The 12,950-nt window shown below is 41.9% G+C and overlaps 2 protein-coding genes across 2 annotated transcripts; both read right to left on the bottom strand.

The window, feature by feature from the left end:
• Positions 1–905: 905 nt before the first annotated feature.
• On the bottom strand, positions 906–1,609 carry LOC103705280 (uncharacterized). Its single transcript, XM_088701062.1, has 2 exons — positions 1,464–1,609; positions 906–1,361 (listed from the first exon to the last, which is right to left on the bottom strand). Exons 1-2 carry the CDS (start codon positions 1,543–1,545, stop codon positions 1,159–1,161), a joined length of 285 nt encoding a protein of 94 aa, XP_088557188.1. The 5' UTR covers positions 1,546–1,609; the 3' UTR covers positions 906–1,158.
• A 3,145-nt stretch (positions 1,610–4,754) lies between these two features.
• On the bottom strand, positions 4,755–7,812 carry LOC103705279 (peroxidase 50). The gene is made up of 4 exons (XM_008788937.6): positions 7,389–7,812; positions 7,113–7,313; positions 6,839–7,004; positions 4,755–5,496 (listed from the first exon to the last, which is right to left on the bottom strand). Exons 1-4 carry the CDS (start codon positions 7,599–7,601, stop codon positions 5,090–5,092), a joined length of 987 nt encoding a protein of 328 aa, XP_008787159.4. The 5' UTR covers positions 7,602–7,812; the 3' UTR covers positions 4,755–5,089.
• Positions 7,813–12,950: the final 5,138 nt, after the last annotated feature.

Here is a 12,950-nt window from a genome sequence, read left to right as displayed (position 1 = left end):
TGCTGTGATATGTTATCTATGCATAAGTTCTTCAAATAGGTTAGAGAGGACCAGCAATCAGAAGGATGATGTTTGACAAGAAGAGCATCAAGATAGTACAATCCCAAAACTTAAGATTCCTGAAATTATTTTAAGATTAGTAGCTCAAAAGTTAGTAAATTGAAAAATAAGATAGCAAGAATCGAAAGGCTGCACTTTGTTTGCATGGCACGTTCATGTAAAATAAAGTTAAATAATTTTTTTTTTTTTGCTAAAACAGATATGTCATACAATATGAGTACAGTTATATTCAACAAAATCAGAAAACAACCGATCATGGAGTACCCAAGGCAACTCTTTCTCTTCAGCCCATAGGGTGCCCCCAGAGTAGTTAGCCGCATAAGCAGCTATCGAGTCAGTAGCCCCGTTAGCCTCTCTGAATACATGTTCGGCCTGAAAGGCCATCCCATCCCTCACCATTGCCCAGATGTCTCAATGCAGGGATGACCTATCCACCACTGCTCGAATCTCTTAAATCCAACAGAATACCATAGCTGAGTCACCTTTAAATGGTTCAGCCATAAGGTGCAGGTGGGTTTAAGTCCAGCTCACCCAACATCAACAATTTTTCTAACTCGGTCAATTAATTAGTCAAGTCGCAGAATGCTGCTATCCACCATTCATATTGTCTATTGCTGCGAGCTGAATGGTGACTTATATGATCAATTATATGAAAACAATATTGTGGACTGTCATAATCGCTATATTTTTTTAAATTTTTTAATATTTAATTTTTTTTGACTCTCATGAATGTATTTACACTAGATTGATTTAATAAATTCAGTTTATCTAAAAAAAACCATTGTAACCCTACTTCCATACTACCATCAAATGTTAGCATAAAACAAAAAATAAAATAGCCATAATTAAAATCTATAATCATTTATTCATACTAAATATATCAAGAAACAAAAAATATCTTAGCCGAACACCATGGCATCAACAAGAGAGAGAGAACCAACAAGTGGCATCTCTCCCCTCTCCATTCCCATTCTCTGTAGTTGGTGGTATCTACAACGAAGAAGGATGATGACTCACAAAGTAAAATCCCCATGGCATAACAACAGAGAAAGGGAAAAGGACACACAGACACAGGGGGCTCTCACACGTGCCAGAGGCTCAGAAGCCCCGGCAGTAGTTGCACGGCGCCGCTCGCCGAGCCCACCCGAACACGTCCCACACGTGCCGCCCCCTCCTCCTCCTCCTCCTCCCCCCCGGTCTCATCCTCGCCACCTCCGCGTCCGTCCTCCGCAGCAGCTCCCACATCACGTGCACGTCCTCGTACTCGCACGTACTCACCTCCTTCCTCAGCCTCCCCAACCCTAATTAAAATTATATAAAAAAGAACTTGGAAAACACATCAGAACCGATCCGGACCGTCCATCATCCGATGGTCCGACGACGGAGGGCATAGATCATCTTACCGGTCTTCCGGAGGCCGAGTCGAGCGGTGACGCCGATCCAGGCCCTCCTCATCGGGAACGCCACGCGATCCCACCACTCCATCCCGCCGTAGTAATCCCGCCGGATCGCCGAGGAGAACCACAACCAGGACCAGCACGCGTTCCTCCGCCGCAGACCTCCTCTTTTAAAGCAACCGGTCGCGGCCCGAGCCTAGGTACCATCCGGCAGGTGCCGGTTCCTGGCCGTTTGAGTACGTACACGTGGCGGTTTTCTTCTTTTTTTTGAGAGTCCATTGCGCGGTGGAGGTTTGCTCCGGCGAATATAAGGACACATCGGATTCTTCCACGTAGGCCGATCTTATGGCATCGTACGGCTGTTGTCGGAGAGGGACGGGGACGGCAGCAGGGGCTGCAAGTGGGTCAGTTTTGCTGTCTAACTAATTTCATTTGTTTTTTCCGCTGCCTGACTAATTCTATTTGTTTATTGGGCCGAGATGGGTACGTGGCGGTCGTTTCTTCGGGGCCCCACGTCACGTTTTTGGCGGGAGAGCACGGAAAACATCTGTGGGCCGCGTGTCCTTTTTGCGTCACTGTTTGCACCCTGCCGAGAGTGAGAAGGCTATATGGTTCTGGGCTTAGTTTTACTCATGAAATAACCACCAAAAATACACCCTATGAGTGCCATGGCATATGTGGTTAGAAGGAACTCAGCTTTTAGTGATGTGGTGTGAATCTGGGTTCGCAGTTTTGGTGTATCTAGAAACTCATTTTCGTAAGGAAATCAGATAGTTGAGAAGGGTGTAAATGTAAAAATGATAAGCTGAAGGCCCGGAACCAAACCAAAATGATTAGGTGGGTGGATGGTTGTAACTTAGAAGGATTAAATATCTAATAATCCATCAATTTTATAATATATGATCAGAATCTTGGTCATCCGGGAATTTGTCTGAAAACCTTCATGATCTCGCAATACCAAATGATAATCCATCAAAAGTATATGAATTAGTTAATTTGTGAGGTGACAAAGTGGAAGAATCATATGATTGTCTGCAGCAGTTGGGATGGTTCACCAATATAACCTAGTCTAACCACCATATCCCTTTCGAGTGGATATTCTTTACCAACTAACTCTTGTTATGATGTTCAATATTTATCATTGTTTCCATAAGATAAAAAAAATTATACATAAAAATATATAGTTAATGTGTAAAATTTATATTGCTTATCAAAATAACTTCAAAGATAACCTATAGTTTGGATGTTCTATCAAACCGGAGGTCAGCACAAACGTCAATGTTCTACTAGAGAAGATATTCGTATTAAGGAATTCTTGTTAAGCTATTTAAAGATTGAAAATTGTTAGGGTAGCACAAGGATTCTCTTACAAACAAATCATGTATCGGATTAGTTCTTATGGTCCCTCTAGTTGACATGGTTTTCTTCTTCCAGTAAAAATGCTATCTATTTCTTTTTTAGATTTTATTGCGATGCTTATCAAATGGAATACAATATCATTTGTGCAAATAATGCGATCACGATCCATATAGCATGAAGGCATGAATTTAGTTTATATGGATTTAAAGAGGGTCTTATGACTTGTTTGCACTTGGCCACATAAAAACCTAATTCTTTGTGACATTTGGTTAAGACAACGACAAATTTGATATCATATATTTGACTTGTTTGAATTTCAACTGTGATAATATTAAACCTTTTGAGAAAAAAATTTGTCATCTTAAGATTAAAACTGGTTCTCACATAACTTACATTAGTTTTGTGATCATCTGTTGGTGACTTTGCGTATCCATGCCCAAAGCATTGATGCAAGCACGATTTCTTGGAATAACAAATCAGAGCATCACACCATTAGACACAGTGTAAAAAATGTATTGATCCATGATTGCTAAATATTAGTTTATTCAAGGTCATTATGTAAAGATTAAAAGATTGAAGTACATATGATAAAGTATGTCTGAATTATAAGTTTGCATGATGGAAGAGCAGATTTTGTATAAGAATGATGTTCCCAACCAGTTTTTGTAATCCACTAATTGCACTAGCTAGTCAACTAGGTGGCCTACAAAGGCAAAGAACTAGAGAGTTTAGACTATAGGATACGTATACCCTAATCATATACTCATAATTCTAAAGATTAGCATATCTTCCACCTTGGTATGTTCTTTATCATATCTTACACCTTGATTGTTCTGCCAAGGCAGTTAGTGGCAAGTAAACTAAAACTGCTCAATGACTACCAATTAAAAAAAGTCATTACTGTTCACTATGGGCCTCACGTTATTTCATCGAAATGTACCAACTCCTGTTGACCAACATGAGAAATACTGAGTTTTGAGTAATTAGCTTTTGTGAGTTCTCATATAGTGAACAAAAACCATCTCATGTAAATCCATGGATGCCAAAACTTCATAATGTTGATAAGCAGCTTTAGTAAACTAATAATTCTTCTTCTAAGGAGGCTTGACAAATGTTAACTCGTACCCACCTCGCCCTTGTCTAAAATAAAAGAAGGTTTGGATCAAGATTCTTCTGACGTAGACACCTCTACCCAACACATAGGTTAGAATGTGGGCTTGGTTCAGGCTTGGCTCACAAACCTATTTAGGCCATTTGATCTTAACAATGAACCAAACACAGCAAACACATAGGTTGCAGTGAACTCAAAAGGGCATTAGGACCGTTGGAGAGGAGGAAACAACAAAGGAGTTTGTTTGAGGAGGGGGGGTCACCAATGGGACCATAAGAAGAGGGGTGTGGTGATGAGATAAGCCTAGTTGAGGTAGGAGGTGATTGGTGGAACTGAAAAGGAGAGGGGCAGCCACAATATATCACCACAAGGGTTAGCAGTTTTGACATGGGCTGAGCTTGATCAGATCAGACACAAAGGACAAGTCTGTGTATAAAATTGGTCAAATTCAGACGGGTTCGAGTTTTTTGATCGAGCTCGAATTTGGCCTAGTCTAGACCCAACCTAACACGTGCATGCGTATTGCTTGTAGACAATTCGAGACATTAAGTTGAACACAAAGGTAGCCAAGCTACCGAGACACCCTAAAGGCGAACAAAGTGTGAATGAATCCAACAATCACCTAGATACTCTATAGTGTCATAGTTGGAGTCAAAATTATCTTGGGGTTGTAAATGGGCTGAGAAAGATAGCTCAACTTCTGCAAGGAAAAAATTGGGATAGATGGAGAACTGGGTGTGAATTCGACAGCTGACTGGACGAAATTAACCATCTAACATGAGGCCAATTGGAAATCTTTACAACTAAAGCAATCTAATATAAGCTAGTTAAAATATTAAAAATACTGCAACTAATTATCACTTTATTGTAAAGCAACTTAAATGCCAAGCAGAGGTTAATTTTACATGAAAAAGAACATAAGAGTTTGATCAGTGATTCCCACTTCATAATCATGCAAAATAGAACAACAAGAGAAGAAAGACATGTTCTTAGATCACCTTTATTATATCAAAACCACAAAAAAAAAAAAATCCACTCGCCGGTCCGGCCAACCTAGTAGCCCCATGCCTTCGACATGCCTTATCATTAATAAGTATCTAATTTAGAAACTATCTCAGCTGCATTGTCACCAAAATTCACATCGAGAGGAAGATTATTTCCCTTAGTTGAAGATGGCACAGTCATGGCGAATGTTGCCATTGGATCCGGTCTTAACCCCGACCCGGCCCAGCTTGGTGATGGCAGAGACGAAGCCCCGTTGGAAAGATGATGGGCTCTGAGCCCAGAAGTTGACAATGGGCTTGGACCGGGGGTCGGTAAAGAGGACCTGGTCTGAAGTAAAGAGGCCCTTGCCATGCTGGAGATTCTTGTAGTACTGGTTATCAAAGGTTCGAGGTGTGACAGGATCCATGTTGATGGCTATTCTTGGGTCTACACCCTTGGGGCACATGGACTGGAGCTGGGCCGCATAGCCCTCGTTCAGAGTTGGATCAACTGAACTTTGTGGGCTGAAGCTGTATATACGTTTGGCAAACTTGTCGCAGTGCGAGAATCCCAATGTGTGTGCCGCTGCCAAGAAAAGAAGCACATCATTAGCTTTTTTATTTTATTTTTTTTACTAAACCGGATGTATCATACAATGTGAATATAAAAATAGCTAAAAAGTTGAAAAACACTAGGTCTAGAGCGCACCAGGCAACTCTCTCTTTCCAACCTAAAATGTATCTCCCGAGTAGTTAGCTACATACGAGACCATCCAATCATTAAAAGCTTCAATGTTAGGCTTCATAGGAAGAATCCAAGGAGCCCACTTTGGTTAGAAAAGTCTTTAATTTGATTCCACTAAAGCAACTGAGCCCCCCCCCCCCTCTCTCTCTCTCTCTCTCCTGCATAGAATCTAACCACGTCCGTGATTTGTACCTTTGTCTCTAGGATGGCTTCTAGCTAGAACTAAACGCCTCTTCCTTCAATCATACCCTCAACCTCCTTCAAGAGCAATTCTAGGCAGGACTGTCAATAAACTAAATTGTTCATGAACCCATTGTGTTAATTAGATCATGGGATGAACCAAGAGCAGACTACCCTTAAAGATCGACTATAAACAAGTCAAGCATGAATACTTCTGGCTTAAAAAAGAGATAGAAGCTTATGATAGCACTCTTTTTAGCTGGAAAACTGTACTCAAGGTTGTTTAAAACAAAGGGAGAATCTTGTCGTTCCTTCTTTTTTTTGTGGTCCATCAAGTTGTATTATTGAATGAACTTTCTACGATCGACTTAATGGAAAAAGATTTACTGCCTTAAAAAATGCAATTATTGTGTTTCAATCCACGAGGGGAAATTGCACAACTCTATTCTATATATTAAACTAAAAAAAATAGCTCGCTTCGTGTCCCTCAAAAGATTCTTGGGACACATGCAAATCAAAATTTCCAGGTATCGACAAGAGCAAAGTTGACAACTTGGCCTCACATTAAAACACTCGTCTCTTCAAATGTCGCACTAGAAATCAAAGCTCAAATAATTTTAGGGGACATTCATTCAGATGGGTAAGAAAAATAGCAGGCTATGGCGAAGTGTGGGCCTTAACTTTCGTCCTATCTCCACCATCCAGTAAGCTTCCACCATATCCAATCAGCATGGCGTAGTAGCTAAACTTATCCCACTTTCTTTTGCCTCCCTATCATGAAATTTCTCTGCACCACTAAAATAACTCAAGTGGGGATTCATTCCACCATTTAACTAGTGTTTCTTTCTCCTTATCTTTCAGGGAAACTCACCGTCCTCTCTCACGTTCTTTGGAAAAAGCCAGCAGTATCGTACTCGCTGCCATGTGACCGGTAGGCCCATGCTAACCCAAAGGCAAATGCACTTCATTTTTTATAAGCCGATCATTATTGATTGAAAGATACCTGAGAGAGCCACCATGTCCTTCAGAGAAAGGCCATTCTTTGCAAACATAGCCGTGAGCTGATCCAGATTGAACACTGGCTGTGGCAAATTCCCGTTCACGCTCGCCGCCGTCGAGCTTAGGCCGTCCAGCCTCCCGAGCTCCACCTCGTATGATGGTCCACCAGACTAAGTTTTGCACAACAATATAATTCAACTACTCATGCATTAGTAGTTATCTGCTTATAATTAAGAAGAAAAAAGATAGAAGGATCATAGAGCAGTAAATTGGCAAACCAGTGCTACGACATCTCTTGCAGCGATGGCGAGAATGTCGGCGCACGACACGTTGTTCCGGCACGGTGGCACAGCATCGACAGCTGCCTTGGCCTTGATCACGGTGTCAAACCCGTCCCCGGCGAGCGACAAGTTGTCCGGGTGGTCCTTCTCGGCCGTGTTGTTAGCTGTGGATGCTACGATCACTGATGCGTCGCAGCCCTGCAAAGTTGATGGAGCGAAGACTAAATTAGAGAGCTCGATTGGTTGTATATAGTTTATGGTCATGATTTGTACGTTAACGAAGCAGTCGTGGAAGAAGAGGCGGAGAACGGCAGGCACAGTGACAAACGTCTGCTTGAATTTTTTCTCTACGACTTTCCTCACGATGTTCTCGACGTTGGGACAGCTCTTGGCGTAGTAGTTCTTCCGGAGTTGGGCGGCTCCTGGTTGTGAAAATTGGCATAGGGCTAGTGTGAGCACTATGAGTGCCATCCTAAGGTTTCCCATCTTCTAGTTAGTGAATGTGTGTGAGTGTGAGAGAAAGAGAGAGTTTGGGGTTTTGAATTGTGGTAGAGAGGATATATAAGGATTGGCTCGTGCCAGTTTGTGTGCGTGCGTGTGTGTGTGTGTGAAAGAGAGAGGAGAAAATAAGACGAGGGCTCTAATGAAACGAGGATAAGGGAACAGGAGAAGAGAGGAAAGCAAAAGAAAAAAAAGAAGGGATGTGAAGGAGAGGCAGCTATCAGCTATCTGTAGCTGGAGTGGCGGGCATGTGTGTAGGGGAAGGGTGGATTCTCGTAGCGCAGTGGACTCTTCAGTACCCACTTACCGAATTAATATTTGATTAAGAAAATTTTTGAGTCTCATTTTTTGGTTGAAATTAGAGAGGTCCAATTCCATAAATCACCAATTACAATTGAGTCTCTTTGTTTCACCACCAAACCATGGTAATAATTTTAGGATGAATGAGTTGAGACTCTTCTCAGTATTTGGAAGCATTAACTCGCAATAATCAGTTTGTTGCGTGTTAGATACAGAGGAGCATTTATTTGGAGATTTGGGACTTATAAGATTCAGAGAAACCAGTTAGTGAGGCTAGATTAAGATGGTATTTAATCCAGGGCATAAAGAAAAAAGTATTTTTCTCTTCTTAACATCTATCCAACGATGGAGAACTCAACCCCAATTGTTGAGCTGGAGAACTTGCTCTCCAATCAAGAGGCTGAGGTATTTAAGAAAGCATCCATCTTAAGTGGAGGTAGTATTTGTAGCAAAATAAGAAGTTCGAATACATTTTCTCAAAGAAAGTAATGGAGCTTTGACTAAGGTAGCAGCATCTAAAAGGATGCAAGACACTTGGATCTCCATTACCATGAATTTTTTTGTTGACTTCAACAATAGGTTCCATAATTCACGCCCCTAGAAATAGCTTTCTATTATGTGTGCCACAACTCTAATGCCTCTATCACTGCCACATTCACAAAATACTAATGATCTTAAGCACCTCAATTATGTTTGACTTTGCAACCACTAAAGAGAAAAGAGTACTTACCACTTGGCAAAAAATTGGTTCTCGATGCCTAATCATAAATTTTTGACTTCCCGTATACACCCAAAAGTAATATCTGGATGGTTTCTAAATATATTTATAGACATATTTGCCATATAATATCAGTTGGTACAGACAAATGTGTTCTTTTATTGGTCAAAAAATATGTTAAAATATGTTTGTGCCTTAAAAGATATAAAAAGAGAAATTCTCCAAATCCTATAATTTGTGTTAATGTGACATGAAAGGATGGTGGAATGTGTGAGGAAAGGATATCATGAATTCCACACCATATGTTAGTATGAGTCTTGATTTAAATTTACTCGAACTACCCTACCCTTATCACCTAACTCATCAGTCATTCCCTAAAGAACATGTAGGCCCAAGAGGGAAGAATCAAAGTTGTCTAGTTTTCTTGGGTGAATCAAAGATGGCTAATTCGACTTCCAAACCATGACCATGGCAAAAATTTATTTGCAATGTTGTCATATCTCAAATTCAATTTTGGAAGGGTGACCATAGCAAGAGTTTTTTTGCAAAGCTGTCATATCTTAAATTTATTTTTTTTGGAAGGGTTACCATGGCAAGAATTTTCTTGCAAAGCTGTTGTATCTTAAATTTATTTTTTTGGAAGGGTGACCATGACAAGAATTTATTTGCAAAGCAGTCATATTAGATTCTCCTACATGGGGATGCTATGTATCCAGAGTTATGTCAGACTATAAATTAGGCAGCCATTCAATACATGTTTCATAAAGATCCATAGCTAATAGTTCCACACATGTTTTGTATTGATCTATAGAAAGTAGAGGCATGTCCTTCTCCATTTGCAATTGAAGGACAGGAGAATGAAGCATCAACTGGTCCTCATCCTGTTCATGGCCACGATGGTGCTAATAGCGATGGGAATATAGCATATCATGAGGCTCAAAGTCTAATCTCAACTTCCTACACCGTCTGATGTAGGAATAGTAAGCATGCTATTTCTTTTTTCATAACTTCTATATCTTTAATCCAAAGTTTTGTTTCATTATAATTTCTAATGAAAATTTAACTATTAATATAAATGTAGGAGAGCATGAAGGACTTCAAAGTATTGTCAAGTTTTTTAATTTTTAGATGCAAGTGGTAGTTTTAAAATATTTTATTTTTAGGCATCTAAACGAGCCAAATGGTTTTCATGGTAATTTGTGTTTGGATTTTGAAAAGCTAGGATTTCTTTCCTGTTACCTATGAGAATTCTTGTTTATTCTTGCAATGGTCGAAAACAGGGGAGGAGTTTCCTCTCTTATGATGAAGCCAATCCCAGCATGTCCTTCAGATCAAGAAGCATCAGAATTCACTTTGATTAGGCGACGGGGAGGGGGAACCCATGAGATGAGACGAGAGAAAGAATTACTGGGGGTGGCAATCGGGTCGGGTCAAGTATAAACAGGTTGGGTCAGATACAAGTTGGGTCAGAAAATTATAAACTTGAACCCGACTTGTTTATTAAATAGGTCAGGAATTACTACCTGAATTCGACCTGTTTAATAAATAGGTCACCTAACCCAACCTGTTTAAGGAAAGAAAAGGATCGGAGATGAGAGGGGAAAAGATGAGAGAGAGAGAGAGACGAGAGAGAGAGAGAGACAGAGAGAGAGACTCAGAGAGTAAAGCCGTAAAGGAGAAGAAAAAAAATTTCCTGCTCATCTTCTTCCCCGATCGGCCTCCCTCGCTACGACTACGCCTGAGCCGCCACCCTGCACCGCCTGCGGCCTCTGCCTTGTCGCGTCACTGCCGGAGTTTCACTGGTCGAACCACCACCTCAAGATTTACCACGATTGCCGCTGTGCCGCCGTTGCAGCGCCGCACCGAGCCGCCACTGCTGAGCCCTCCTCCTCCTGGCGGCAGTCGGCTTCTCGGCCTAAACTATCGGGTTCGCCTGCGCTCGTCCCTTCCGCACTCTGCTATGGAGCTTCGACATTCTTTACCCATCCAACCTCATGCCGGAAAAACCCTATATTTTTCGGATTCTCTTAATCCTGTCTCGCCGACGAGAAAGGGAAGAAATCCGGAGAGATTCGAGCGACAACGATGAGGGCGCCGATCGGGATACCGAATTTGCAGGTGATGATGAACAAAGACTGGATTCGAGCGATGACGATGAGAGCGATGGATTCTGGATACCGGATATGGATTAGGAAATCGAAAGGTCGAAAGGGGAAAACACTATGTCTGTGATTTGTAAGGGATACGGATTAGAAAATTATTTTATATTTATAGGTTAAATAGGTTAAACAGGTCCAACAACTAAACCTGTATCTGACCCAATTAATAAACAGGTTAAACAAGTCAACCTGTTTACGACCTGAACCTGTTTAGGCCAAACCCGAACCTATTTATGGCGGGTCGAACGCGGGTCGGGTTGGCGGGTGGGTCATATTTTGCCACCCCTAGGATTACATGAGCTCACTGAGCTGCCGGTTTCCTGTTCTGCAGACCATTAGTGTAAAATAAATTTTTTGTATTGTGCTGAAATATTCATCAGCTAATCTATGGTCAAGATGATATATGGTACGTAACACTTATTACAACCCAAGGCCTCATCCAAAAAGGCTAGCCGGAAGAAATTCTTTAGGTTCCTTAGTCCCAATAAAAGTTTAAATTCATTCAAATTTAATCATAAGCACTACAATCGGCTGTAGTCAGTCTTCATAAACTCATGCTGCATTGTCCTCTAGTCTACATAGGCTATGGGCCGAGCTCGCTCTGATATTATTTGTAATCTGAAAGGTATTATTTAGGTTTCTAGATACTATATAAGTACTCAAGATCTACCTAGCGAATAACCGATGTAGGACCAAACACACGCTTGCATGGGTTCTCACAATACCATTATTTTGTTTTCTCTAAAATAAGGCACCCATTGCTTGAGTGCCATATAGCCCATATAGCCCATGTGGCATAACAAATGAGAAGTCCAATTGTACTCACTAAGCAAGTGATTAGAGCAACTTTCAAAAAAGAATTGGGTTGAAGGAAATAGAGGAATGGCTGGGTGATGTTTCCTTAGCTCAATCCATACCTCTGCGGCATGAGGGCAATGCAAAAGGCATGCTGAATATCCTCCGTACAAGTATGACCAATATCGCAGGTAGCATCTTGATCTTGAATAAGGCCTCTAGAGTGAAGCAATTCCTTGCACATCAACTGGCCCCAGCAAATGTTCTACCAAAAAAATTTTAGCTCTAGGAGCAAGAGTTAATTTCCACAACCAGCTGAGATTAATGTCATCTTCAACTTCAGATTCCTTTTGAAGGACCTTATTAAACATCTTTGGATTTCATCAGCTTGGTAGTCCCAGAATTATTCCAAACGAGTCTGTCATTGCATTGATTCCTTGGAATTGGAATAGCCATGATTTTTGCAACAATGTCCGTAGAGAATAACTGATGCAATAGTTCTTCATTCCATGTGCCATCATAGTTAAACAAACCAGCAGCTTTCCAGCCATCCAAACATGAATTATAGAGCGGATACCTGCCAGATCAGTCAGCTGTTCGGTGAGCCACTTGCAGAATGGATCCGGACGATTCCAATTCCAGTTCACCTATGTCCGGATGTTAGAGTTTGGAGCTCGTGTTGTAGATCTACAGTCATGGTGGCCAACATCTGGAATGTTGTCCAGGAGGATGAGTAGCGAGCGGTGGATTTTGGTTGGATTTGGCGGTTTGGGTTGCACCCGATGGTGGCTCTGTTCCTTTGGAAGGACGCTCGGGGTCGTCTATCGACGAGGCTTCTACTCTTTGAGAGGGGCATGGCTATCCATCCCTAGTGCCCTGAGTGTTTGACAAACAAGTCGCTAGATCATGTTGTTTTTCAGTGCCATCGTGCGAGGGAGATCTGGAGTCGAGCTAGGTTTCCCTTGGAGCTCTGCTGTCATGCGGCATCCTTTCTGAAGGTACTGGGATATCTGGCGGAGGCCTCGCAGTCCAAACCGGAGGCGGTGAGGGCGACCTATACTACCTATCAGATATGGCTTGCGAGGAACTCATGGACGTTTGGGATGTTGAGCCCCCTCTCTCGGACTGGTGGTGGAGAGAGCGAGACTGCTGGTAGTGGAGATCTCTCAGGCGGACCATTCGGACAGACCTTTTATTGCTCGGGACATTTGGAGCTCTACCTCTGCTCATAGAGCGCCCCGTACGATGGTTTTCACCTGAGAGCCCCCACTCCCGAGTTTCCTCAAGGTCAACTTCGATGGTTGCGTCCTGCAGGGTGGTGCGAGAGGAGGTGCAGGCTTTGTGGTTAGAGGCCCAGACTCC

The sequence above is a fragment of the Phoenix dactylifera genome, chromosome 7, assembly GCF_051530095.1.
Source record: "Phoenix dactylifera cultivar Ajwa chromosome 7, Ajwa_hap1_PhDact_Kaust_v1.1, whole genome shotgun sequence".
Taxonomy (NCBI): Eukaryota; Viridiplantae; Streptophyta; class Magnoliopsida; order Arecales; family Arecaceae; genus Phoenix; species Phoenix dactylifera.
Note: the sequence above shows the minus strand (reverse complement) of the source record. Positions and strands in the feature narration are given on the sequence as shown.